Raw genomic sequence first — 24,012 nt, forward strand, 5'->3', positions numbered from 1 at the left:
AATCAAGAGGTAAAAGGGAGGGAGGAACTTAAAACATTTACAATCACCAGGGAAAGGATGCTGAAAAAAACATTAGAACTAAAAGCTGACAAGTCCCCAGGTCCTGACAGACTTCATCCTAGGGTCCTAAAAGAAGTGGCTGCAGAGATAGTAGATGCATTGATATTAATTTTCCAAAATTCCCTAGATTCTGGAAGGGTCCCATCAGATTGGAAAATAGCGAATGTAACTCCTCTATTCAAGAAAGGAGGGAGACAGAAAGCAGGAAACTACAGGCCAGTTAGCTTAACATCTGTCATAGGGAAAATGCTAGAATCTATTATTAAGGAGGTTATAGCAGGGCACTTAGAAAATCTCAATGCAAACAAGGCCGAGTCAACACGGCTTTGTGAAAGGGAAATTGTGTTTGACTAATTTATTAGAGTTCTTTGAGGAAGTAACAAGCAATGTGGATAAAGGGGATCCTGTGGATGTGGTGTACTTGGATTTCCAGAAGGCTTTTGACAAGGTGCCACATCAAAGGCTACTACACAAAATAAGGGCTCATGGTGTAAGGGGTAACATGCTAAATTTGCTGATGACACAAAGTTAGGTAGGAAAGTAAGTTGTGAAGAGGACATAAGGAGTCTGCAAAGGGATTATAGATAGGTTAAGTGAGTGGGCAAAAATTTGGCAGATGGAGTATAATGTGGGAAAATGTGAACTTGTCCACTTTGGCAGGAGGAATAGAAAAGAACTCTGAATCACAAAAAGTTAGTATGCAGGTACAACAAGTGATTAGGAAGGCAAATGGAATGTTGTCATTTATTGCAAGGGGAGTGGAATATAAAAGTAGAGATGTTTTGCTACAGTTGTACAGGGCATTGGTGAGACCACATCTAGAATACTGTGTGCAGTTTTGGTCTCCTTATGTAAGAAAGGACATAATTGCTTTAGAGGCGGTTCAGAGAATGTTCAGTCGACTGATTCCTGGGATGAGGGGTTATCTTATGAGGAAAGGTTGGACAAGTTGGGTCTCTATACATTGGAGTTTAGAAGAATGAGAGATGATCTTATTGAAACATATAAGATCCTGAGGGGACTAGAAGCGGTAGATGCTGAGAGGATGTTTCCCCTTGTGGGAGAGACTAGAACTAGGGGACACTGTTTAAAAATAAGGGGTCTCCCATTTAAGACGGAGATCAGGAGAATTTTCTTCTCTCAGAGGGTCGTGAGTCTGTGGAACTTCCTTCCCCAGAGAGCGGTGGAGACAGGGTCATTGAATATTTTTAAGATGTGGAGATGGACTGGGGTTGACAATTGTAAACAATTTTACAACACCAAATTATAGTCCAGCAATTTTATTTTAAATTCACAAGCTTTCGGAGGCTTCCTCCTTCGTCAGGTGAACGATGTGAAAATGAAATCCTCGAAATGAAATCGTATTTATAATTCACAGAACAATGCTTGGTGATTACAGACAGTTTTTTCAACTGCCCGTTGCCAAGGCAATCAGTGTGCAGACAGAGAGGTGTTACCTGCCAGGTCTCAGAATATACAAATCACCAAAAAAAACAACAAACAAAAAAAAACAGAGATAGAGAGGTAGAAACATAGAAAAGACAGCAACTGACCCGTTATATTAAAAACAGATAACATTTGTTCGCTGGTGGGGTAACGTGTAGCGTGACATGAACCCAAGATCCCGGTTGAGGCCGTCCTCATGGGTGCGGAACTTGGCTATCAATTTCTGCTCGACGATTTTGCGTTGTCGTGTGTCTCGAAGGCCGCCTTGGAGTACGCTTACCCGAAGGTCGGTGGATGAATGTCCATGACTGCTGAAGTGTTCCCCGACTGGGAGGGAACCCTCCTGTTTGGCGATTGTTGCGCGGTGTCCGTTCATCCGTTGTCGCAGCGTCTGCATGGTCTCGCCAATGTACCATGCTCTGGGGCATCCTTTCCTGCAACGTATGAGGTAGACAACGTTGGCCGAGTCACAGGAGTATGAACCATGCACCTGGTGGGTGGTGTCCTCTCGTGTGATGGTGGTATCTGTGTTGATGATCTGGCATGTCTTGCAGAGGTTACCGTGGCAGGGTTGTGTGGTGTCGTGGACGCTGTTCTCTTGAAAGCTAGGTAATTTGCTGCGAGCGATGGTCTGTTTGAGGTTGGGTGGCTGTTTAAAGGCGAGTAGTAGAGGTGTGGGGATGGCCATAGCGAGGTGTTTGTCCTCATTGATGACATGTTGAAGGCTGCGGAGAACATGGCGTAGTTTCTCCGCTCCGGGGAAGTACTGGACGACAAAGGGTACTCTGTTGGTTGCGTCCCGTGTTAGTCTCCTGAGGAGGTCTATGCGATTTTTTGCTGTGGCCCGTCGGAACTGTCGATCGATGAGTCGAGCGTCATATCCCGTTCTTACTAGGGCGTCTTTCAGCGTCTGTAGGTGTCCATCGCGTTCCTCCTCGTCTGAGCAGACCCTGTGTATTCGCAGGGCCTGTCCATAGGGGATGGCCTCTTTGACGTGGTTAGGGTGGAAGCTGGAAAAGTGGAGCATCGTGAGTTTAAGAATATTTTTAAGGCTGAGTTAGATAGATTCCTGATTAACAAGGGAGTCAAAGGTTATAGTAGGTAGACGGGAAAGTAGGGTTGATGTCGCAATCAGATCAGCCATGATCTTATCAAATGGCAGAGCAGACTTGAGGGGCCAAATGGCCTACTCCTGCTCTTAATTCGTATGTTTATGTCCCTTAGGCTTCCATTTCTTCTGAAATAGTCTGGATGTGAGCCCAGACTTAAGCTTATTCACTGTGTGAAGCACTTTGAGACATTCTGAAAATGTGACAAGGCGCTATATAAATGCAGGGAACTCTCTCCTTTCTTTAGATGTTTTTAAGCAAAAATAAAATTTGGGTTAAAATGAAATGAAGTCGAAGCAGCAACTCGAGAAACTTCAGTGCTGCCGCCCTAGAAAATACCAGTTGATTCTCTTGTGGTCATTGGCCTGGTTCAAAGCAGGTTAAGAATTAACATTAAGTATCCTCTTACAAAACAGTACTCGAATTTAACTCTCGTAAATAATCTTAGTTCAAAGGGAGTGTACTCGGTAAATGATTTTTTTTTTAAATGATTTTTAATTTTGTTAATGCTGAAATTAAAGGGTCAAGCCTGTGGACACTCAGCTTTAAGAAGAGGAGAAAGTTGATTCTTTTGGCTGTGCATAGCATTGACCACGCACAGGTATCGCAATACTCTGGAAATGCAGGACAGGGAGACCCCACTTCCTGTTACAAACCTTTTTGAAGATCCTAATGAGACTCTTGCCCTCCAAAAGGCACCGGCAAGCTGCTTCCTAAGTGTTTCTCCATCAGAAAGTACCAGGCAGCGCACGGCACTTCTGGAGAGGGCAGACAACCTTCTCCATCACTAATCGCCTCCTCACTCCTCTCTCTTCTTTACATCCCCATCTACATCTCAAACTCTAAATGAGAGGAACCCGTGGACTTCTATGCATTCAATATTGAGGCCATCAACTGATGCCTCCTCTGAGTGAATGAATTAGTCGATGAAGGCAAATGGTTATTACTGTTTGTCAACTCTCTCCTGCCCTAGCGTTGCTGCCCCATCTAGTGGCGATATGTTCAACTGCAATTTTAATCAGCCAACTGACTGAATGGGGCTGGTTAAGAATTAGAATCATAGAATTGTACAGCACTGAAGAAGGCCATTCGGTCCATTGTGCCTGTGCAGGATCTTTGAAAGAGCTATCCAATTAGTCTCACTCGCCTGCTCTTTCCCCGTAGCCCTGCAAATTTTTGCTTTAACTGGTGTAAATATTGCCAGAATGTTAATGTGCTGAGAGCAAAATTGTTCATAGTTCCAAGTGCAGATTTGGATGGGTGCAACAACAACAATTTGCATTTATATAGCGTCTTTAACATAGTAAACACAGGAGCGATCAGCAGACAAAAATTGAATCTGAGGCACATAAGGAGATACTAGCACAGGTGACCAAAGAGGTAGGTTTTAAGGAACGTCTTAAAGGAGGAGAGAGAGGCAGAGAGGTTTAGGTTCAGAGCTTGGGACCTAGGCAGCTGAAGGCACGGCCGCCGATGGTATAGGGAGGCAGTGTAGTGTTGGGAATACTCCAAAGAATCTCCTTCCATTTTCAGGCAGCGCAATGGACGTAGACCTGTTCTGTTCTTCATGCCCATACATAATGGGCATTCAGGGTTACTAGGTGCTAAGCTGTAACTTTAAAAGATTCAGTGAACAATTTTCAGTGGGATAGATCTCCACCAAGTTTCTGTTATACCAAACAAACTGGCACACACAAGGCAAGTCAGAGATTAAAATCAGCCCCACTGTTTGTTTTCTGCAATTTTTAATACGTTTCTGGCTGACATGAGAATAAGTTAAAAGATATTAACAACAGGATTGTTGTTGTAGTTCAATATTTGTGCAAAATTTTATTTTCCAACTTTGCATGGATTACATCCTTGCACATAACCATACAGCCATTTTACTAACTCAGCATGTGTCAGCCGTAGCTCAGTGGGTAGCACTCTCGCCTCTGACTCAGGAGGTCGTGGGTTCAAGTTCCACTCCAGAGACATGAGCACAAAATCCAGGCTGACTCTCTCAGTGCCAGTACTGAGGGAGCGCTGCACTGTCAGAGGTGTCGTCTTTCGGATGAGATGTTAAACCGAGGCCCCGTCTGCCCTCTCAGGTGGACATAAAAGATCCCACGGCCACTATTTGAAGAAGAGCAGGGGAATTCTCCCCGGTGTCCTAGCCAATATTTATCCCTCAACTGGCATCACTTTAAAAAAAAATTATCATGTTATTGTCTCATTGCTGTTTGTGGGATCTTGCTGTGCACAAATTGGCTGCCGCATTTCCTACATTACAACAGTGACTACACTTCAAAAGTACTTCATTGGCTGTAAAGCACTTTGGGTCATTGTGAGGTGGAGAAAGGCGCTATAGAAATGCAAGTTCTTTTCGTTTTTTTTCAACAAAACAGTGAGAGCTAACTCAACAAAAACACTTGTAAACTATACTTTAGACAAGTAAGAGATATTTTCATTTCATGAATAATGATGACCTGTTTCTTGCCTGACCAATTATAAAAACTGGAGACTCCCAGGAAAGTTTGGTACCTCCGATCTGACCACACTGTTGATGTCTTACAGAATGTCTATCAGGGACCTATGGTTACGGCTGTCGGCAGGTGTGTGACTGTCTGAACAACTCAACGTGTGACCATATTAAAGGCACCTGCTATTGCAGCCCTGGATGGAAGGGTCCAAGGTGTGACCAAGGTATGATATTCATTCCCAGTGCAGTAACCGAGCCTTCTATCTGTTCACAAGCTTGCTTGCCTCCTTACATCTTGAAGATCGGCGAAACTCTTCAGCTAAAAACCATTATGTTCAGCATTGAACTCTCAATCCCTGGGGAAGCTGGATGTGTACTGGTAAACTAGTTTCAGTGTTATCCAAATGGTCAGCCAAACTGAAGGGCTGCTTTCTGGAAGAGGAGTTAAACATAGAAGTTACAACATGAAAACAGGCCATTTGGCCCGTCCAGTCCATGTCAGCCTTTACCCTCCATGCGAGCAAATAAACTTGATCACATTTACCCTCCCTGTTCCCATTTCCCTTGATCCCCTTTCCTTCCTCCCCCTATCCAGCCTAATATTTAATGTTGATATTGTTTCTGCCTCAACCACTAACCCTGGACGTGAATTCCACAGCCTCATGACTCTCTGTGTGAAGAAGTTTCTCCTGCCCTCTGTTCTAAATCTCTTACATTTAATCTTGTATCCATGGCCCCTCGTTCTAGACCCATTCACTACTGGAAATAGTTTGCTTCTATCTACGTTATCCCATTCTTTCATCATTTTAAACACTTCTATCATATCTGCATTGTTCTAATGAAAATAGACCCAATTTTTCAGGTCTTTCTTCCTATTTGTATTTCCTTATACCAGGCAGCCTCTAGTGAATCTGTTTTGTACCCTCTCTAAAGCCCCAATATCCTTCCTATAGTGTGGAGCCTGATACTGCACACAGTACGCCAACTGAGAACTTATTAAGGTTTTATATAGACTCATCATTACCTCTTGGCTTCTATATTCTATACCTCTTGATAAAACCTAGAAATTAGCTTTTTTATTGTTTTGTCAACCTGAGGTGCTGCTTTTACTGTCCTGTGAACCTGTGCTCCCAAATCCCTCTGCTCTTCCATAGCATCCCATAGTATTTTATTAACCAAAATGTAACACCTCATGCTTACTGACATTGAATTCCATCTGCTACATTTTAGCCCATTCCCCCATCGTCTCAATATCACTTTGCAGCTTCCTCCAGTCTTCTGAAGAATTTACTATATCTGCTATTTTGGTATCATCTGGGCATTTTGACACCGCTCCCTATCGGCCTCTTGTTAAATCATGTTTGCTCTGTGAGGGGATCAGTGTGTTCCTTGTGCCGTGCAGGACATCAAGGCAAACTGTGACAGGAAACACCGTTGGTCGATTTTGACTGCGGGTGGTTTTTTGGGGAGTTATAACTCCATAAACTGTATCACATGCACGTTAAAACCATCTGATTTAATTATCTCGAGTTCCAAGGGATCAGTCACCGCTGCTGTGATTGTTGGGGTTGAATCTCTAGTGCCTGGAAAATCTGAATCAGCTGGTTTCAACCCATGCACGACCACTTATTGACGGGTCGCATTCTGACCAATGATCCCTCTGACTCTAGTTGTAGTGAACAGTATATTGGGGCAAAAAAGTTTGATATACGGAGACACTTGAAAAATCAAGTTTGATATATCAAGACTCAAAACTGTATGCACTCTTACTAGCCTCTCTTCTATTATGTCTACAAGATAACTCATTTCTCCTGCTCTGTACTGAGTTTTTTTGGAATGTGCTACCCAGAGTTTTACATTCTCTTTTTTCTCTCCTCTCTTTCACTGTCTGTCCATCACTGTGCCTTTACTGTGAGGTTACTCCATGTTCTCAGTCAGTAATACTCAACTCAGTGACTCAGTGCAGCACAATGCACTGTGCCGTCAAACGCAAGAGACTGGATTGAACCCAGCTCCCACCTGATGTACTCGCTTGATCATCTCCCAGAATCTGAGCTGCCAACTCTTAGTTACATTATCAGGTGCAGCAGGAAGTGGAGGTGAAGTGGAAAAACTGACTCGAGGCAGCAGCATAGGTTTCATCTCAGATTCACCAGAACGATTCCGGGGCTAAAAGGGTTAAATTATGAGGACAGGTAGCATAGACTCGGCTTGTATTCCCTCGAGTATAGAAGATTAAGTGGACATAGGTAGGCTGGCGGAATGAGCGGGCGCATGGCAGATGGAATTTAATGCAGAGAAGTGCAAAGTGATACATTTTGGTAGGAAGAATGAGGAGAGGCACAAATGGTACAATTTTAAAAGGGGTGCAGGAACAGGGAGATCTGGGGGTATATGCGCACAAATCTTTGAAGGTGGCAGGACAGGTTGAGAAAGCGGTCAAAAAAGCATGCGGGATCCTGGGTTTTATAGATAGAGGCATAGAGTACAAAAGCATGGAGGTTATGTTAAACCTTTATAAAACACTGGTTTGGCCACAGCACTGGGCTTCGCACTTTAGGAAGGATGTGAAGGCCTTAGAGAGGGTGCAGAAAAGTTTTACTAGAATGGTTCCAGGGATGAGGGACTTCAGTTACATGGATAGACTGGAGAAACTGGGGTTATTCTCCTTAGAGCAGAGAAGGTTTGAAGGGTTTAGATAAAGTAAATAAAGAGAAACTGTTCCCATTAATGGAAGGGTCTAGAACCAGAGGACACTGATTTAAGGTGATTGGCAAAAGAACCAAAGGCATCATGAGGAAAAACTTTTTTACGCAGTGAGTAGTTATGATCTGGAATGCGCTGCCTGAAAGGATGGTGGAAGTAGATTCAATCTTGGTTTTCAAAAAGGAATTGGATAAATACTTGAAGGGAAAAAATTTGTAAGGCTAGGGGGAAAAGAGCCGGCACGGGCTCGATGAGCCGAATGTCTGCCTTCTGTGCTGTAACGATTCTATGATGGGGTGATCTGATTGAGGTGTTTAAGATGATTAAAGGAGTTGATAAGGTAGATAGAAACTATTTCCTCTGGTGGGCGAGTTCAGAACAAGGGGACATAATCTTAAAATTAGAGCAAGACCGTTCAGGGGTGATGTCAGGAAACACTTCTGCACACAAAGGGGTGTGGAAATCTGGAACTTACTTTCCCCCCCACCCCCCCCCCCCAAAAAAAAACTGTTGAGGCTGGGGGTCGTTGATCGATTTTTGTTAGGCAAGGGTATTAAGGATTATGGAACCAAGGAGGGTAGATGGAGTTAAAATACAGATCAGCCATCATCTAATTGAATGGCAGAACAGGCTCGAGGGGCTGAATGGCCTACTGCTGTTCCTATGTTCCTAATATCTCCTGCTACTCAATCTTCACCATCTGACCAAAGATGGGTCTGGCAACGTTCAGTGAGATGCCTGCAGTTGCCTGGAATTGTCGTTGGTTGAGGCTCAGATTGGATACCCCAGGAGGTTACAATGAGGAGCGATCAGAGGCAGCCTATCATTATTTTCAACAGTGGCAGGAAATCAGTCCATCGTCAAGTTATTCTAGTATCTCAATAAACTTCAATGCGGAGTGTGGAGGTTTGTCTTCAAGATGTACTACCTGAATCAGAGAGGTATAAAAACACCTCATTATTATTCATTAAGATGGGAGGAGGCTCGTGTGGAGCATAAACACTGGCATGGACCAGATGGGCCGAACGCACGAAATTGACGGGCAGGAAAAGACCAACTGGTCGATCAAGCCTGCCCCACACCACATGATGGCCTGAGCATCATGACTGGACCCTTCCTCCCTCCCTCCCCGCAGCCATGTAATATCTCTGGGAGAGACAAAAAAAACTGAGAGAAAAAACCCAGGACCAATAAGGGAAAAGATATTCTGGAAAATTCCTCTCCGACGCCCACCCCCCCCCCCGCCTCCGGTGATCGAAACCAGTCCAGTAGAGAATGGGGCTGTTTGTGTGCTGTAAATACCATGTAATTTAAAATCTTATTTTTCACATTTTCCAGCTGGAGTTATAATTGTGGGCAACCTCAATAGCCTAAGTCGGACCAGCACTGCGATTCCTGCTGACTCTCATCAGATTGGAGCCACTGTGGGAATTGTTATTCTTCTTTTGATTGTCCTCTTCCTCCTGGTGCTGTTCATCATGTACAGGCGCAAGCAGAAGGGGAAAGAGGCAAACATGGCTGCTGTAACCTACTCACCTGCTCTCCGAGTTATGACTGCAGATTATACCATGTCAGGTGAGAAACTACCAGTGTGAACCTCTTGCGTCTAATCCTAATTAACTGTTATTGTCATGAAAATTCATTGTAGAGCAGAAAAGTTTTATTACAAAGGGACAGGAGTAGGCCATTCAGCCCCACGAGCCTGTTCCGCCATTCAATGGCTGCTCTGAATCTCAACTCTATTTACCCGCCTTCGTTCCGTAACCCTTAATACCCTTTGCCCAACAAAAATCTATCAATCTCAGTTTGGAAATATTCAATTGACCCCCAGTCTCAACAGCTTTTTGGGGGAGAGAGTTCCAGATTTCCACTCCCCTTTGTGTGAAGAAGTGCTTCCTGACATCACCCCTGAACGGCCTAGCTCTAAGTTTAAGGTTCTGCCCCCTTGTTCTGGACTCCCCCACCAGAGGAAATAATTTCTCTCTATCTACTCTATCAAATTCTTTAATCATCTTAAACAACTCAATTAGATCACCCCTTAATCTTCTATATTCAAGGGAACACAAGCCTAGTCTTTGAAACCTGTCCTCATAATTTAATCCTTTTAGCCCCGGTATCATTCTGGTGAACCTGCACTGCGCCACTTCCAAGACCAATATATCCTTCCTGAGATGCAGTGCCCAGAATTGAACGCAGTATTGCAGACGCGGTCTTGGACTTGTAGTGTTCATCTTATCTGCTTAACTCGACACAGACAGGCATCAGAAATAATTGTGAATCAAGAGATGAAAGGGAGGGAGGAACTTAAAATGTTTTCAATCATCAGGGAAAGGGTTCTGAAAAAATTATTAGAACTAAAAGCTGACAAGTTCCCAGGTCCTGATGGACTTCATCCTAGGATCTTAAAAGAAGTGGATGCAGAGATAATAGATGCATTGGTATTAATTTTCTGAAATTCCCTAGATTCCAGATGGGTCCCATCAGATTGGAAAATAATAAGGTGCCACATCAAAGGCTACTACACAAAATAAGAGCTCATGGTGTTGGGGGTAACATTTTAGCATGGATAAAGGATTGGTTAGCTAATAGGAAACAGAGAGTAGGCATAAATGGGTAATTTTCAGGTTGGCAAGATGTAATGAGTGGAGTGCCACAGGGATCAGTGCTTGGGCCTCAACTATTTACAATCTGTATCAATGACTTGGATGAAGGGACCGAATGTATGGTTGCCAGATTTGCTGATGACACAAAGATAGGTAGGAAAGTAAGTTGTGAAGAGGACATAAGGGGCCCGATTTTACCAGGGGTGCGGGTTCCCGGCGGGTAGGCCAGCGGGCGCGTTGAAAACGCGACCGGTGAAATTAGTGGGTTGCCCGCACGATCGCAGCAGGCAACACACTAATTGGATTCACTTACCTGCTCCTCCGTGTTCCCCACTGCTGATCTGCGTGTCGGGCGGGCTGTGCATGTGCAGTAAGATCTGTCAGCTGGAGGTGCTCTATTTAAAGGGGCAGTCCTCCACTGACAGATGCTGCCACAAACAGAAAAAATTACAGCATGGAGCAGCCCAGGGGGAAGGCTGCTCCCAGTTTAATGATGCCTCACCCCAGGTATCATTAGATGGGGTGAGGAGGAGGGGGAGGACAGAGATCTTCCCCCCGGCGGCCGGGAGGAAGCGGCCTGCCTCTGCCACCAAGAAGGCCTGGCTCGAGGTGGCAGAGGGGGTCAGCTGCGCCACTAACATATCACGCACCTGCATAAAGTGCAGGAGGCGCTGCAATGACCTCAGTAGGTCAGCCACTGTGAGAACACGTAGTCTTTCCCCTACACTCCGTCTGCCACAACACTGCCCCCACCCCACATCTCCTTCGGCACTGCCAACACTACTCTGTCACATGACCCCTCATACCCACTCAAACCTCATCCTCATCTTACCTGCACCTACTCACCTCGCCAGTACTCACCCCGCCACTACCACGCAACCCAATCCTCATACAATCTCATGGCTCTATCCCATACTCACCCTCTCGTGCATCTCTCTCACGGCCAGCCTCACTCAACCTGCCACCACCTGTGCTGCAGCCACAGGGCATGCATCACATATGTGCAGTAGGCAGAGTAAGGCAAACGTGTCGTGAGCATGAAGTGGATGCACAAGGGTGTTTGAGGGTTTGTCATGGTTCTTCTATTGAATTAAAGAACAACTCACATCACACATTATATTGGCTCCACTACTGCCATGTCTTCGCGAATCTTGTCCGGTTTGTGCAATAATGCCCGCTCCTGGGTATCCCTATGAGGACCCACCACTGATGCCACCCAGTGTGTCACTGCAGAGTGGGTGTAGGTGTATTTGCAGGGCTCTTCTGCGCAGACGACTGAGAGACACCGGGGATGTCCCCGGTTGCAGCCTGGAAGGCTGTGGAGGTGCCCTCACGGGCACCGAAACCCAGGGGGGGTAGGCCCAAAGCATCTACTAGGTCAGGGCACGAACAGGAGCAACCTGCCACCACCTCTGCTGGAGCCACAGGGGTAGCACCACGTAGGGGTACCAGGAAACGAAAACCCAAAGTTCCGTGAGCACACAGGGATTGCACCAGGGTGTTTGTCTATTTGTTATCTTTTTATTTCCAGTCTTTGAATGGCAACACAAAATAAACTCACTTTTTCTCACCAATGCTGCCACCTCTTGTCCATAATTCTGCGGCTTGTGCAATATGTCCCTTCCGTGCGCCTCATCATGACGACGACCACCCCGTCCCACCCATTGGGCATAATACAGTGGGTGCAGGTGTACAGGCACCACTCTTCTGTGGAGGGAGCCTGTATGGACCCTCGTCTGTGCACGTTATGACATGTGAACGCCTCACACAGTGTGATGTTAGGAGAACCGTTGGCATATGAGTGCCTCCCTGGCCTGACGAGCATGCAGGTGAGCCGGTGTTCGGGCCATGGGTCGTTCCTCCTCCTCTCGCTCGTACTCCTCCTCTTCCTCCTCCTCCTCCTCCACCTCCTCCTCCTCATTGTCGTCCTCAATGTGGGTGGCGGGTGTGCATGGGACTTCCTCCAGCGGCACCCCTCTCTGTAGTGCCATGTTATGCAGGGCACAGCAGACAACTATAATTCGTCCCACTCGGAGCGGCGTGTATTGGAGCGCTCCCCCGGAACGATCAAGGCACCTGAAGCGCATCTTGAGCAGCCCTATAGCCTGCTCAATTGTAGACCTGGTAGCAATGTGGCTGTCATTATATCGACGCTGCGGCTCGGTAATGGGGTTCCTCAGAGGTGTCATAAGCCACGTGTGCAGGGGATATCCCTTGTCGCCGAGGAGCCAGCCGTTGCCGGTGTTGGGTGAGTGGAAGAGGGGCGGGACGGTGGACTCCCTGAGGACGAAGGCATCGTGGCAGCTGCCAGGGTATCTGGCGCACACGTGTAGGAATCTCTGGCGGTGGTCACAAATGAGCTGGGCGTTCATGGAGTGATACCCTTTCCTGTTGATGAACAGCCCTGGCTCATGTGGAGGTGCCCGTATTGCTATGTGGGTGCAATCGATTACACCCTGCACCCGTGGGAAGCCAGCCACATCATGGAATCCAACCGCCCTCTCCGTCTGGCTGCGCTCATCCATGGCGAAGTTGATGTAGGTCGAGGCCCTGCGGAACAACCCATCGGTGACCTGCCTTATGCACTTGTGTGCAGACGACTGAGAGACCCCGGTGATGTCCCCCGTGACACCCTGGAAGGATCCGGAGGCGAAGAAGTTGAGGGCAGTGGTGACTTTGACGGCGACGGGTAAGAAGATGCTGCTTGGTCCATCCGGGAGCAGCTCGTCATTAAGGAGGCTGCAGATGTCGGTGACTACCTGGCGAGTGACTCTGATCCTACGTATGCACTGCTGCTCAGAGAGGTCCATGAAGCTGAGCCTCGGTCTGTAGACCCTGTGCGGAGGGTAGTGCCTCCTGCGACGCATCTCTCTCTGCGGTTGCCCTCCATCCTGCTGTGCAGGTGGATGTGCCACAGCACCGTGTTGTGGGGATGCACGTCTCTGAGGCGGACGGCGTGGACTGCGAGGCTGCTGAGGCTGGTCATGCTGTTCGTCCTCCGAGGATGTCAACGCAGCACCCATCTGGCAGGTGTAGATCTGAGGGGTTGTGCACAGTAGAAAAGTGTGTCCTCGCACAGGGGTTGCCCTTCCACCCAGGTGAATCTTCTTGCTTGGAGGAGGGTGGTGGAGGGCAGGCGTTGCCCAATGTTACAGAGCGTCCTCCTGCATTGGTGAAGGCTCTCCCCCGCCCCCCCCCACCTGTGGAATGCACCTTGGCAGCTGCCACGGGCTGCTGGCTGCAACACGTCTGTTGGGAGTGAGAGTGTTTCCCCCAGTATGGGAAACAGTCTCAGTTCAACGTAAAATCCCACACTTGGTAAAAAAAACAGCTCAATCAGGTCATTTAATGACCTGAAATACCTAGATAAATACACTCAAGTGGAACCCCGCTGGCTTTAATTGCCTGCGGGATTCCCACCAGCGGGGGCTGCGCACGCACCCCGCACGTCAGCGCGGAACCCGGAAGTGGGCGGGATCGAGGCGCGATCCGGTCCCGCTCCTCGATTTCGGGATTTTAGAGGCCCCCCCGCCGAGAACGCACCCGAGAGCGGGTGCTAAAATCGGACCCAAGGAGTCTGCAAAGGGATATAGATAGGTTAAGTGAGTGGGCAAAAATTTGGCAGATGGAGTATAATGTGGGAAAATGTGGACTTGTCCACTTTGGCAGGAGGAATAGAAAAGCAGTATATTATTTAAATGGAGAGAGACTGCAGAACTCTGAGGTACAGAGGGCTCTGGGTGTCCTAGTACATGAATCACAAAAGTTAGAATGCAGATACAACAAGTGATTAGGAAGGCAAATGGAATGTTGTCATTTATTGCAAGGGGAATGGAATATAAAAGTAGAGATGTTTTGCTACAGTTGTACAGGGCATTGGTGAGACCACATCTAGAATACTGTGTGCAGTTTTGGTCTCCTTATGTAAGAAAGGACATAATTGCTTTAGAGGTGGTTCAGAGAATGTTCAGTCGACTGATTCCTGGGATGAGGGGTTATCTTATGAGGAAAGGTTGGACAAGTTGGGTCTCTATACATTGGAGTTTAGAAGAATGAGAGGTGATCTTGTTGAAACATATAAGATCCTGAGGGGACTTGAAGGGGTAGATGCTGAGAGGATGTTTCCCCTTGTTGGAGAGACTAGAACTAGGGGACACTGTTTAAAAATAAGGGGTCTCCCATTTAAGACGGAGATGAGGAGAAATTTTTTCTCTGAGGGTCATGAGTCTGTGGAACTCCCTTCCCCAGAGAGTGGTGGTGGCAGGATCATTGAATATTTTTAAGGCTGAGTTAGATAGATTCCTGATTAACAAGGAAGTCAAAGGTTATAGTAGGTCGTCAGTAAAGTAGGGCTGAGGTCACAATCAGATCAGCCATGATCTTATCAAATGGCAGAGCAGGCTCGAGGGGCCGAATAGCCTGCTCCTGCTGTTAATTCGTATGTTGGTATGTTCGTATCAGTGTTTTTGTGTGTTTTCATTCTTTATGTGGCTGCGTAAGCACAGTATAATCCAGAGATGCACAGTGAGGAATTAGTAACTGGTCAATATTTCCCGATGTATGTAATGGACAAAATAGTGAACCAAGATTAGAGGATTGGGCAAAGATCAGAGACAATAATTTTTTTTGTTACGACTATATTAAAATTTTGCTTAAAAAAAGCAAATGAAATGTTACGTTTGATAGCCCTTTGAATTGTAATTAGTGCAAACTGGTTTGTGAAGAAAAGTAATGCTTGTATTGTGCCTACATCAAAGTTAATGTTTAAGGAGAGTAAATGGGAATTGTTGATAGGAATTTTATACATTATGCTTTGGATGTGATTGTATTATAGTCAATGTGAAATCATAAAGTTTAGGTGTGAGGCGTGGCTGAGTGAGTAGCATTCTCATCTCTGGGTTAGAAGGTTGTTAGTTCAAGTCCCAGTCCAGAGACTTGCACATGTAATCTAGGCTGACGTTCTCAGCACTGGGAGAGTGCTGCATTGTCGGAGGTGCCGTCTTTCGGATGATACTTTAAATCGTACACCCCAAGTCTGCCCTTTCGGGTGAACTTAAAAGATCCTATGGCCAATATTTATCGCTCAGCCATCACTAAAACAGATTATCTGGTCATTATCACATTGCTGTTTGTGGGACCTTGCTGTGCGCAAATTGGCTGCCACGTTTCCTACATTACAACAGTAAGTACACTTCAGAAGTACTTCATTAACTAACACTTTGGGACATCCTGAGGATGTGAAAGGCGCTATATAAATGCAAGCCTTTCCTTTTTGACAGTGATATAGTATAATTGGCTAGCGATGATGGATCACTGTCTTTTGTACCAGCGAGCTAATGGAGAAGCAACAAAGCAATTCAGAGACTCAATAAACTGTTACATTTAAGCTCCCTATCATTAATTTACCACTTCCCAATGGCAGGCTATTCAATATCATAGGATCATTCAGCTCAGAAGGAGGCCATTCAGCCTATCATGCCTCTTTGAAAGAGCTACCTAATTAGTCCCACTCCACTGCTCTTTCCCCATAGCCCTGTAATTTTCTTCACTTCAAGCATTTATCCAATTCCCCTTTGAAAGTTACTTTTGAATCTGCTTCCACCGCCCTTTCAGGCAGTGCATTCCAGATCATAACAACTCGCTGTGTAAAAAAATTCTCCTCATCTCCCCTCTTGCCTTAAAACTATAATTTTTCCTTAAATCTTTTACCCTCTTACCTTAAATTTGTGTCCTGTGGTTACCGATCCTCCTGCTAGTGGAAACAGTTTCTTCTTATTTACTCTGGCAAAACCTTTCATGATTTTGAACACCTCTATTAAATCTCCCCTTAACCTTCTCTATTCTAAGGAGAACAATCCCAGCTTCTCCAGTCTCTCCGCACAACTGAAGTCCTTCATCCCTGGTACCATTCTGGTAAATCTCCTCTGCAACATGAGGGGCATCATATCTCACCCTGACCCTATCCAGATGTGGACACTTGCAGCTGGCCTTGCTGGATGATGATGACCCTGGCCACCTTTCGTCTTCCTAACCCAGGGCCACGGAGACCATTTACAGTTTCCCTACCACTGCCCCGGCTGAGAATAACTAACTCATTACAGACTGGGGATCAAAGACTAGGACATTGGCTTAACTGCTCACTGAATAAACTTGTTGAGACGTAGGAGGAGCGCCTCATGAATAAACAGATTGTATCTTCAAATAGAATTTTTTGATGTACAAGCACATTAATGTTGAAGTAAGTTGTTTTTAAGTTTCTATTGTCTCAGGGTAGCACATCAAAATGGCCTAATCCACACTTGTAGCCAACTCATCGAGTTACACTGGAGAAAAGTTTATGAGGACTGCAAATGTAATGGTATTTTTTGACTCTAATTTACTGTCTTTTTGTAGAGAATATGCCACAAGGTAACACTGGGAACGGGAACAGCCATTATTTCTCCAACCCTAGCTACCACACCTTAGCACAGTGTGGGAGTCCACCTCACACCAACAACTGTGTACGGAGCACATCTGGGAAGGTAAAATGTATTCACCGTAAACAAAATTATAATAGTGGGGGTTTTAATTACAATTGGGTGACAGTTACTAACAATTACTAATGATTGCCAATCTGCCATCTTCCCACTCCAACAGCAGTTGACCTCAGAAATTATAGTTTTATGGCCTCAAAGGAACAGGCCACTTTAATCAGTGGTCAATCTTAGGCTCTGTAAGAAAAGCATTCATAGTATCATAGTGGGTACAGCACAGAAGGAGGCCATTCGGCCCACCGTGCCTGTGCCATCTCTTTGAAAGAGCTATCCAATTAGTCCCACTCCCCTGCTCTTTCCCCATAGCCCTGCACATTTTTTCCCTTCAAGTATTTATCCAATTCCCTTTTGAAAGTTACTATTGAATCTGCTTCCACCACCCTTTCAGCCCATGCATTCCAGATCATAACTACTACCTGTGTAAAAATTATACAAGCTTTCATATAATATCGCTAACCGTGTTAGGGAAAGGCATTATGTTCACTTTCCCTGTGAACAAAGGCTTTCCGTGCATCCAAAACAAGCTTTTGAGTTACTTTGTGAAGGGAGGGCCTCTTTGAGTAATGAGCACCTGGTGTCATTCTCATCTCTTGTTCATAAGATGGGAAAGGGGAGTTGTCTCTAGTTTGGGTAAAGGTAAGAGTTCTTGTTAACTCGGAGGCGACTAATCATAAGGGAGGCTAACGATGTCCGGTATTTTGTTATCTGAGATGTCCGGGGAGTCATTGTATGCACAGACCCTAAGCAGTTTTCATAAAGCGGAGGGGGGGTGGACCACTCAACTAACATCAAAGACCTTCGAGAGAGGCATCTCGAAGCTTTGTACAGAGATAAACTTTGCAGGCTGTCAAGTTGTATGTTTAATTGTACTCTTGTATTTTAACATCTTCACTACTTATTATAACTTCTTAATAAAGCTATTAGACTTTGGAACAAAACACCTTGCATGTTACGCAGCATATCGCTCCTGCTATTATAAGATCAGTGTGTATTATCTGACTTGCTATGACCAGTGTCACAGGTGATTAATTTAGGAAATGTCGAAACGCTGGTTAAAGCCAGCATAGATTCAGAAAGTTTACATCACAACTTTACACTGAAGTTTTCCAGTGATGCTAGGGCTGATTCCCCAATAGGGAACTCTGGCGATAAGTGGCAATCACAGGGAGCTCTGGTTGGGAAATCACGAGCCCACAGTCATTGACTTTCCTTGATTCATTGGACTAGTTTTGGTCGCCATGGGTGGGATCGGAGAGGAATTTCCCAGATTTTTTCCCCAAATTGGCCTGCGTTTTTATCTGTTTTTTCGCCTCTCCCAGGAGATCACACAGTTTAGGATGGGGAGTGTATTTATTGTGATACACAAGGTGTGATAATTGTGGGGGACAGGCTGGATGGACCAGAGGGTCTTTTCCTGTCCGTCATTGTTCGTATTTAAACGGGAGGAAAAATCAAGATCTCCAGACCCATAATTTTCTGGCCAGCGCTTTCTTTTGACACTGTTCTTATCGGTAGTGCCTGATCAGGGAATCACCCCTATAATTACTGGGGTGGCGGGGGGGTGGTAGGCAAGGAAGATAGCCAGATCAATCAAGGCAAGAAAAAAAAGGTTTCAAAGGTTGTTTGTAACTCTAGCAATCGTTTTTTGAAAGTTTCTTCAGCTCCGAAGTAAAACACTCCCACCAGTCTCAGCTGATGCTGGCAATAGGCGGATCTCACTTACTTTATTTTAAGCTACCCTCAATAAAATGGAGGAGCAATTCACAGGATTTAGGGACTCCCAGCGCTTTATTTTGGTGTCAGCCGTGGCTCAGTGGTTAGCACTCTCACTTCCGCGTTAGAAGGTCATGGGTTCAAGTCCCACTCCATGAGACTTGAGTATAAAATCTAGGCTGACACTTCCTAGTGTAGTACTGAGGGAGTGCTGCACTGTCAGTGGTGCCGTCTATCGGATGAGATATTAAATCGAGGCTCCATCTGCCCTCTCAGGTGGACATAAAAGATCCCATGGCACTATTTCGAAGAAGTGCAGGGGAATGCTCCCTGGTATCCTGGGCCAATATTTATCCCTCAACCAACATCACTAAAACAGATTATCTGGTTGTTATAACATTGCTGTTTGTGGGACCTTGCTGTGTGCAAATTGGCTGCTGTGTTTCCTACCCTTCAAAAAGTGCTTTAGGATATCCTGAGGTCCTGAAAGGTGCCATTTAACTGCAAGTTCTTTATTTTAATAAATGCTAATGAGGTCCCAGCAGCTTCAATGAATGCGCACACAGAAGGCCTCACAATCCACCGCCAAATAGTCCACTCAATTTAAAGCCACAAACTCAACAAAAATGACAAATAAATCTGGGGTCTGTGTGGCTGTTGAAATTGTAACTCTATATAGTGAATGGTATTAATATCAGAGTAAATTTTAATTGCTCGTTTTCAAATCAACAGACAAAAAACAACCAACTATTTGTAAACATCAAAAATCTCAAGGGTCAAGGGAAGCAAGGTCCAGTTATGGATTACACAGCAACTCTACCTGCAGACTGGAAGCAAGGCGGCTATCCTAATGATTTAGGTATTCCAATTTCTACCTCATTATTTGTTAATGAAAGCAGGAATAAAATTAAAGTGCGTGTAATGATTTTCTCATTGGGTTGGAGAAGAAAATCTCTTTGATTCTGGTTAGCGGCATTTTTTTAATCATTCTTGGGATAAGGGCTGGCAAGGCCAGCATTTATTGCCCGTCCCTAGTTGCCCCTGGAGAAGGTGGTGGTGGTGAGCCACCTTCTTGAACTGCTGCAGTCCTTGTGGTGATGGTGCTCCCACAGTGCTGTTAGGTTGCAGTACCTTTTGGAACATTCTGGAATATGACAGATAATGCAGCACCGGTGATCTGAAGAAATGACCAACTATTTCTTCAATCTTGCTCTAGTTGATTTGAGGGGTGTTTGCTTTATCTTAAAAAGACTGATTTTTAAGAAAACTGAGAACTATTACATTTTCATTCAGCTACCCAGCTTTGTGTAAATAAACATTTACAATGATTACAATCAGCTCTCCCTTGTCTATGTATCATCTGATATCAAGTGGTTCGTATAGGAGCAGGAGTAGGCCATTCAGCCCCTCGAGCCTGTTCCGCCATTCAGTTAGATCATGGCTGATCTGTATCTTAACTCCATCTACCCGCCTTGGTTCCATAACCCTTAATACTTTTGCCTAACAAAAATCTATCAATCTCAGTTTTGAATTTTTCAATTGACCCCCAGCCTCAACAGCTTTTTGGGGGAGAGAGGTCCAGATTTCCACTACCCTTTGTGAGAAGAAGTGCTTCCTGACATCACCCCTGAATGGCCTAGCTCTAATTTTAAGATTATGTCCCCTTGTTCTGGACTCCCCCACCAGATGAAATAGTTTCTCTCTATCTACCCTATCAACTCCTTTAATCATCTTAAACACCTCAATTAGATCACCCCTTAATCTTCTGTACTTGAGGGAATACAAGCCTAGTCCATGCAACCTGTCCTCATAATTTAACCCTTTTAGCCCAGTATCATTCCGGTGAATCAGCGCTGCACCCCCTCCAAGGCCAATATATCCTTCCTGAGGTGCGGTGCCCAGACCTGAACACAGTACTCTAATGTTCCATGTCCTGCCTCAGTTCTTCAATAATTAGTGGTCAGAAAGTTATTGTGTTTTTTTATTTACTTACAGGTGCTTTTGGTATTGACAGAGGATATGTTGGCAAATCCCTTAAAGGTATAGTTTTTAATGGTCTCTGTGCTCTCAAAGCTTTTACCCTTTCAAATTCCAACTATGAGACATTCTGCTGGTGAAATTTTCAAATAGCCAGAGTGACTAATAGCACAGTAGAAGAAAATCATAAGGGAGCAAATGTTTTAAAAAGTAATTCTCAGGATGTGAGTGTCACTGGCATGGCTGGCATTTATTGCCCATCCCTAATTGCCCTTGAGAAGGTGGTGGTGGGCCTTCTTCTTGAACCGCTGCAGTCCGTGTGGTGAAGGTTCTCCCACAGTGCTGTTAGGTCGGGAGTTCCAGGATTTTGACCCAACGACGATGAAGGAACGGCGATATATTTCCAACTTGGGATGGTGTGTGACTTGAAGGGGAACGTGCAGGTGGAGTTGTTCCCATATACCTGCTGCCCCTGTCCTTCTAGGTGGGAGAGGTCGCCGTTTTGGGAGGTGCTGTCGAAGAAGCCTTGGCGACTTGCTGCAGTGCACCTTGTAGATAGTACACACTGCAGCCACGGTGCGCCAGTGGTGGAGGGAGTGGGGGTTTTCCTGGGGGGTTTTCCCACTCCGCCGTCGTACGTTTGGCGGAAACTCTGCTAAAGCACGTAGATGAGGTTTCCGCATTTAGTTATGGTAGCAGAGTGGGAGGGGTCCTGGGGACATTCACCCCCAAAGGTTTGATCTGACTAGTTAAAAGATACAATCAGGTCAAGTAACATTGTCCTGAGCCTCGACTGGCCATGGCAACAGATTTTCAGCCATTCGGAGGCCAGTTTTTCAAATCCTGGATCCCAGGTCCAGATGGAGAGTAGGACCCTGGAAATCCAGGAAAAAAAATTGCGATAAATTAAGTTCAATAGTAACTTTCAAAAGGGAATTGGATATATAATTGAAAAGGAAACATTTGCAGGGCCATAGGGAAAGAGCAGGGAGAGTGGGACTAATTGGATAGCTCTTTCAAAGAGCCGGGATTGGCACAATGGGCCCAATGGCCACCTCCTGTGCTGTATCATTCTACGTAAGCTTAAAAGAATAAGAAAAACAAGTTGCAGAAAAGTTAAAAGTCTGGAATATTACAAAATTGTGTAAAAATACCAAAAATTGGAGAGAGAGGTGAGGAAAAGAGCTTGGGGAAAAGACTATTTCAAATTTTATATTTAAAACTATTTTTATTTTCGTAAAATAATGCGAATATTGCAGTAATACAGCTAGTCTTGATGATTGAGTGAAATTATTACCGTAATATTATGGGGGGAGGTATCAGCAACACATGATGAATGAGCGACAATCCCAAGAAACTGTACAGGCCAAGAAACACAAGGATTCTCTGGAGCTGCCAGCGCTCAAAAAATTAATCTACTCTCCCTGTGTAGCTGATCGTCAATTCATGGCATGCCATCAGAATTTAATTATGCTCGTCAGATGTTTCCTTAAATTGAACCGGCTTTTCGATTTTGATGAATTATTTATTTTTAATTTTACAGATCTGGTGAAAAGTTCAGGGTGTAACACCAGCACCTGCTCACTGAACAGCACTGAGAATCCATACGCCACTATCAAAGACCCTCCGGTTTTTACGTCTAAAAACTCGGAGTGCGGTTACGTTGAGATGAAGTCCCCAGCTCGCAGGGATTCACCGTATGCTGAGATTGGCAACTCCACTTCAACCAATAAAAACGTCTATGAAGTTGGTATGTGTTGTGATAATCCTTATCTTTTTTAATAACAGATTTGTGAATGATAAGAGACCGTAACATGTCTGACAATTAACTTATATTTATTATTGTTTCAAAACATTCATCTTAAGACTACGCACAGAGCAGTACACACAGTCCTACATCTAGAAACTCACGTGCAAAGAACTCCCTGGGAATGGCCAGAAAATTGGGAGTGCAGTTAACCAGCCATGCCAACCTCAATACAAGATTTTCCAAACTGCACTCCTGTTGAGTGTGACTCCACACAGGGAGTCTTTCAACACTAAATTTGCCCTAATATATCCTTCGAAAGATTCCAGCCAAGAAATTCCAGAAGATTCCCTCCTCCACTAGGGGTGCAACTTTTTTCCTGACCCAGTCCCAAATCCTGAGGACAAGGTCATTTGAATAATAGCAGTAGGTGCCTGGGCCACTAATCGCCCTGTGGAGCCAGCAGGATTTGGGAGCACCATCTTACCTGAACTTGCACCAAATCCCATTCACCCATCACCCCTTTACTCACTGACCTACATTGGCTCCTGGTTGGGCAATGCCTTAATTTTAAAATTCTCATTCTTGTTTTCAAATCCCTCCAGGGCCTCACCCCTCCCTATCTCTGTAACCTCCTCCAGCCTTATAACGCTCGAAGATCTCTGCGCTCCTCCAATTCTGGCCTCTTGCACATCCCTGATTTTGATCACTCCACCATTTGCGGCCGTACCTTCTGTTGGCTAGGCCCTAAGCTCTAGAATTCACTCCCTAAATCTCTCTGCCTCTCTCTCTTTCTCTCTCCCCTCCTTTAAGACGGTCCTTAAAACCTACTCCTTTGACCAAGCATTTGGTCACCTGTGCTAATATCTCTTTATGTGGCTTTGTGTTAAATTTTGTATGATAATCGCTCCTGTAAAGCGCCTTGGGACGTTTTACTGTGTTAAAGGCGCTATATAAATGCAAGTTGTTGTTGTAGGGCGGTGGGCACAGGCTGTCTGGCTTAAGTCATACAACTTGCAAATCTTTCTTTAAAGCCGGCTCCTACTGGTCTCCCAATTTTCTTACGGCAATCAGTCTCTTTTAGATTTATTGTCACTGGAATAGGGCATTGTGGGGCCCATATATGGCTCTGTAGTGTCAGCCATGGCTCAGTGGGAGCACTCTTGCCTCTGAGTCAGAAGGTTGTGGGTTCAAGTCCCACTCCAGAGACTTGAGCACAAAATTTAGGCTCACACTCTACTGTAGTACTGAGGGAGTGCTGCACTATCAGGATTGCCGTCTTTCAGATGAGACGTTAAACCGAGGCCCTGTCTGCCCTCTCAGGTGGACGTAAAAGATCCCATGGGATTATTTTGAAGATCAGGGGAGTTCTCCCCGGTGTCCTGGCTAATATTTATCCCTCAATCAACATCACTAAAACATATGATCTGGTCATTATCACATTGCTGTTTATGGGAGCTTGCTGTGCGCAAATTGGCTGCCACATTTTCTACATTACAACAGTGACTACCCTTGAAGTCAATGGGAATCGGGGGAAAACTCTCCAGTGGCTGGAGTCATACCTAGCACAAAGGAAGATGGTAGTGGTTGTTGGAGGCCAATCATCTTAGCCCCAGGACATTGCTGCAGGAGTTCTTCAGGACAGTGTCCTAGGCCC

The 24,012-nt window shown here is 45.3% G+C and overlaps 1 protein-coding gene across 1 annotated transcript in view; it reads left to right on the forward strand.

Moving 5' to 3' along the window:
* megf10 (multiple EGF-like-domains 10) overlaps positions 1-24,012 on the forward strand; it is a 154,853-nt gene that overhangs the window by 127,106 nt on the left and 3,735 nt on the right. The window contains exons 19-24 of the mRNA XM_067983501.1: positions 5,172-5,300; positions 9,121-9,357; positions 16,779-16,906; positions 19,364-19,490; positions 20,627-20,671; positions 22,152-22,358. Coding sequence (XP_067839602.1) covers positions 5,172-5,300; positions 9,121-9,357; positions 16,779-16,906; positions 19,364-19,490; positions 20,627-20,671; positions 22,152-22,358 — 873 coding nt within the window. The remainder of the gene's footprint in view (positions 1-5,171; positions 5,301-9,120; positions 9,358-16,778; positions 16,907-19,363; positions 19,491-20,626; positions 20,672-22,151; positions 22,359-24,012) is intronic.

The sequence above is a fragment of the Heptranchias perlo genome, chromosome 4, assembly GCF_035084215.1.
Source record: "Heptranchias perlo isolate sHepPer1 chromosome 4, sHepPer1.hap1, whole genome shotgun sequence".
NCBI classification, from domain to species: Eukaryota; Metazoa; Chordata; class Chondrichthyes; order Hexanchiformes; family Hexanchidae; genus Heptranchias; species Heptranchias perlo.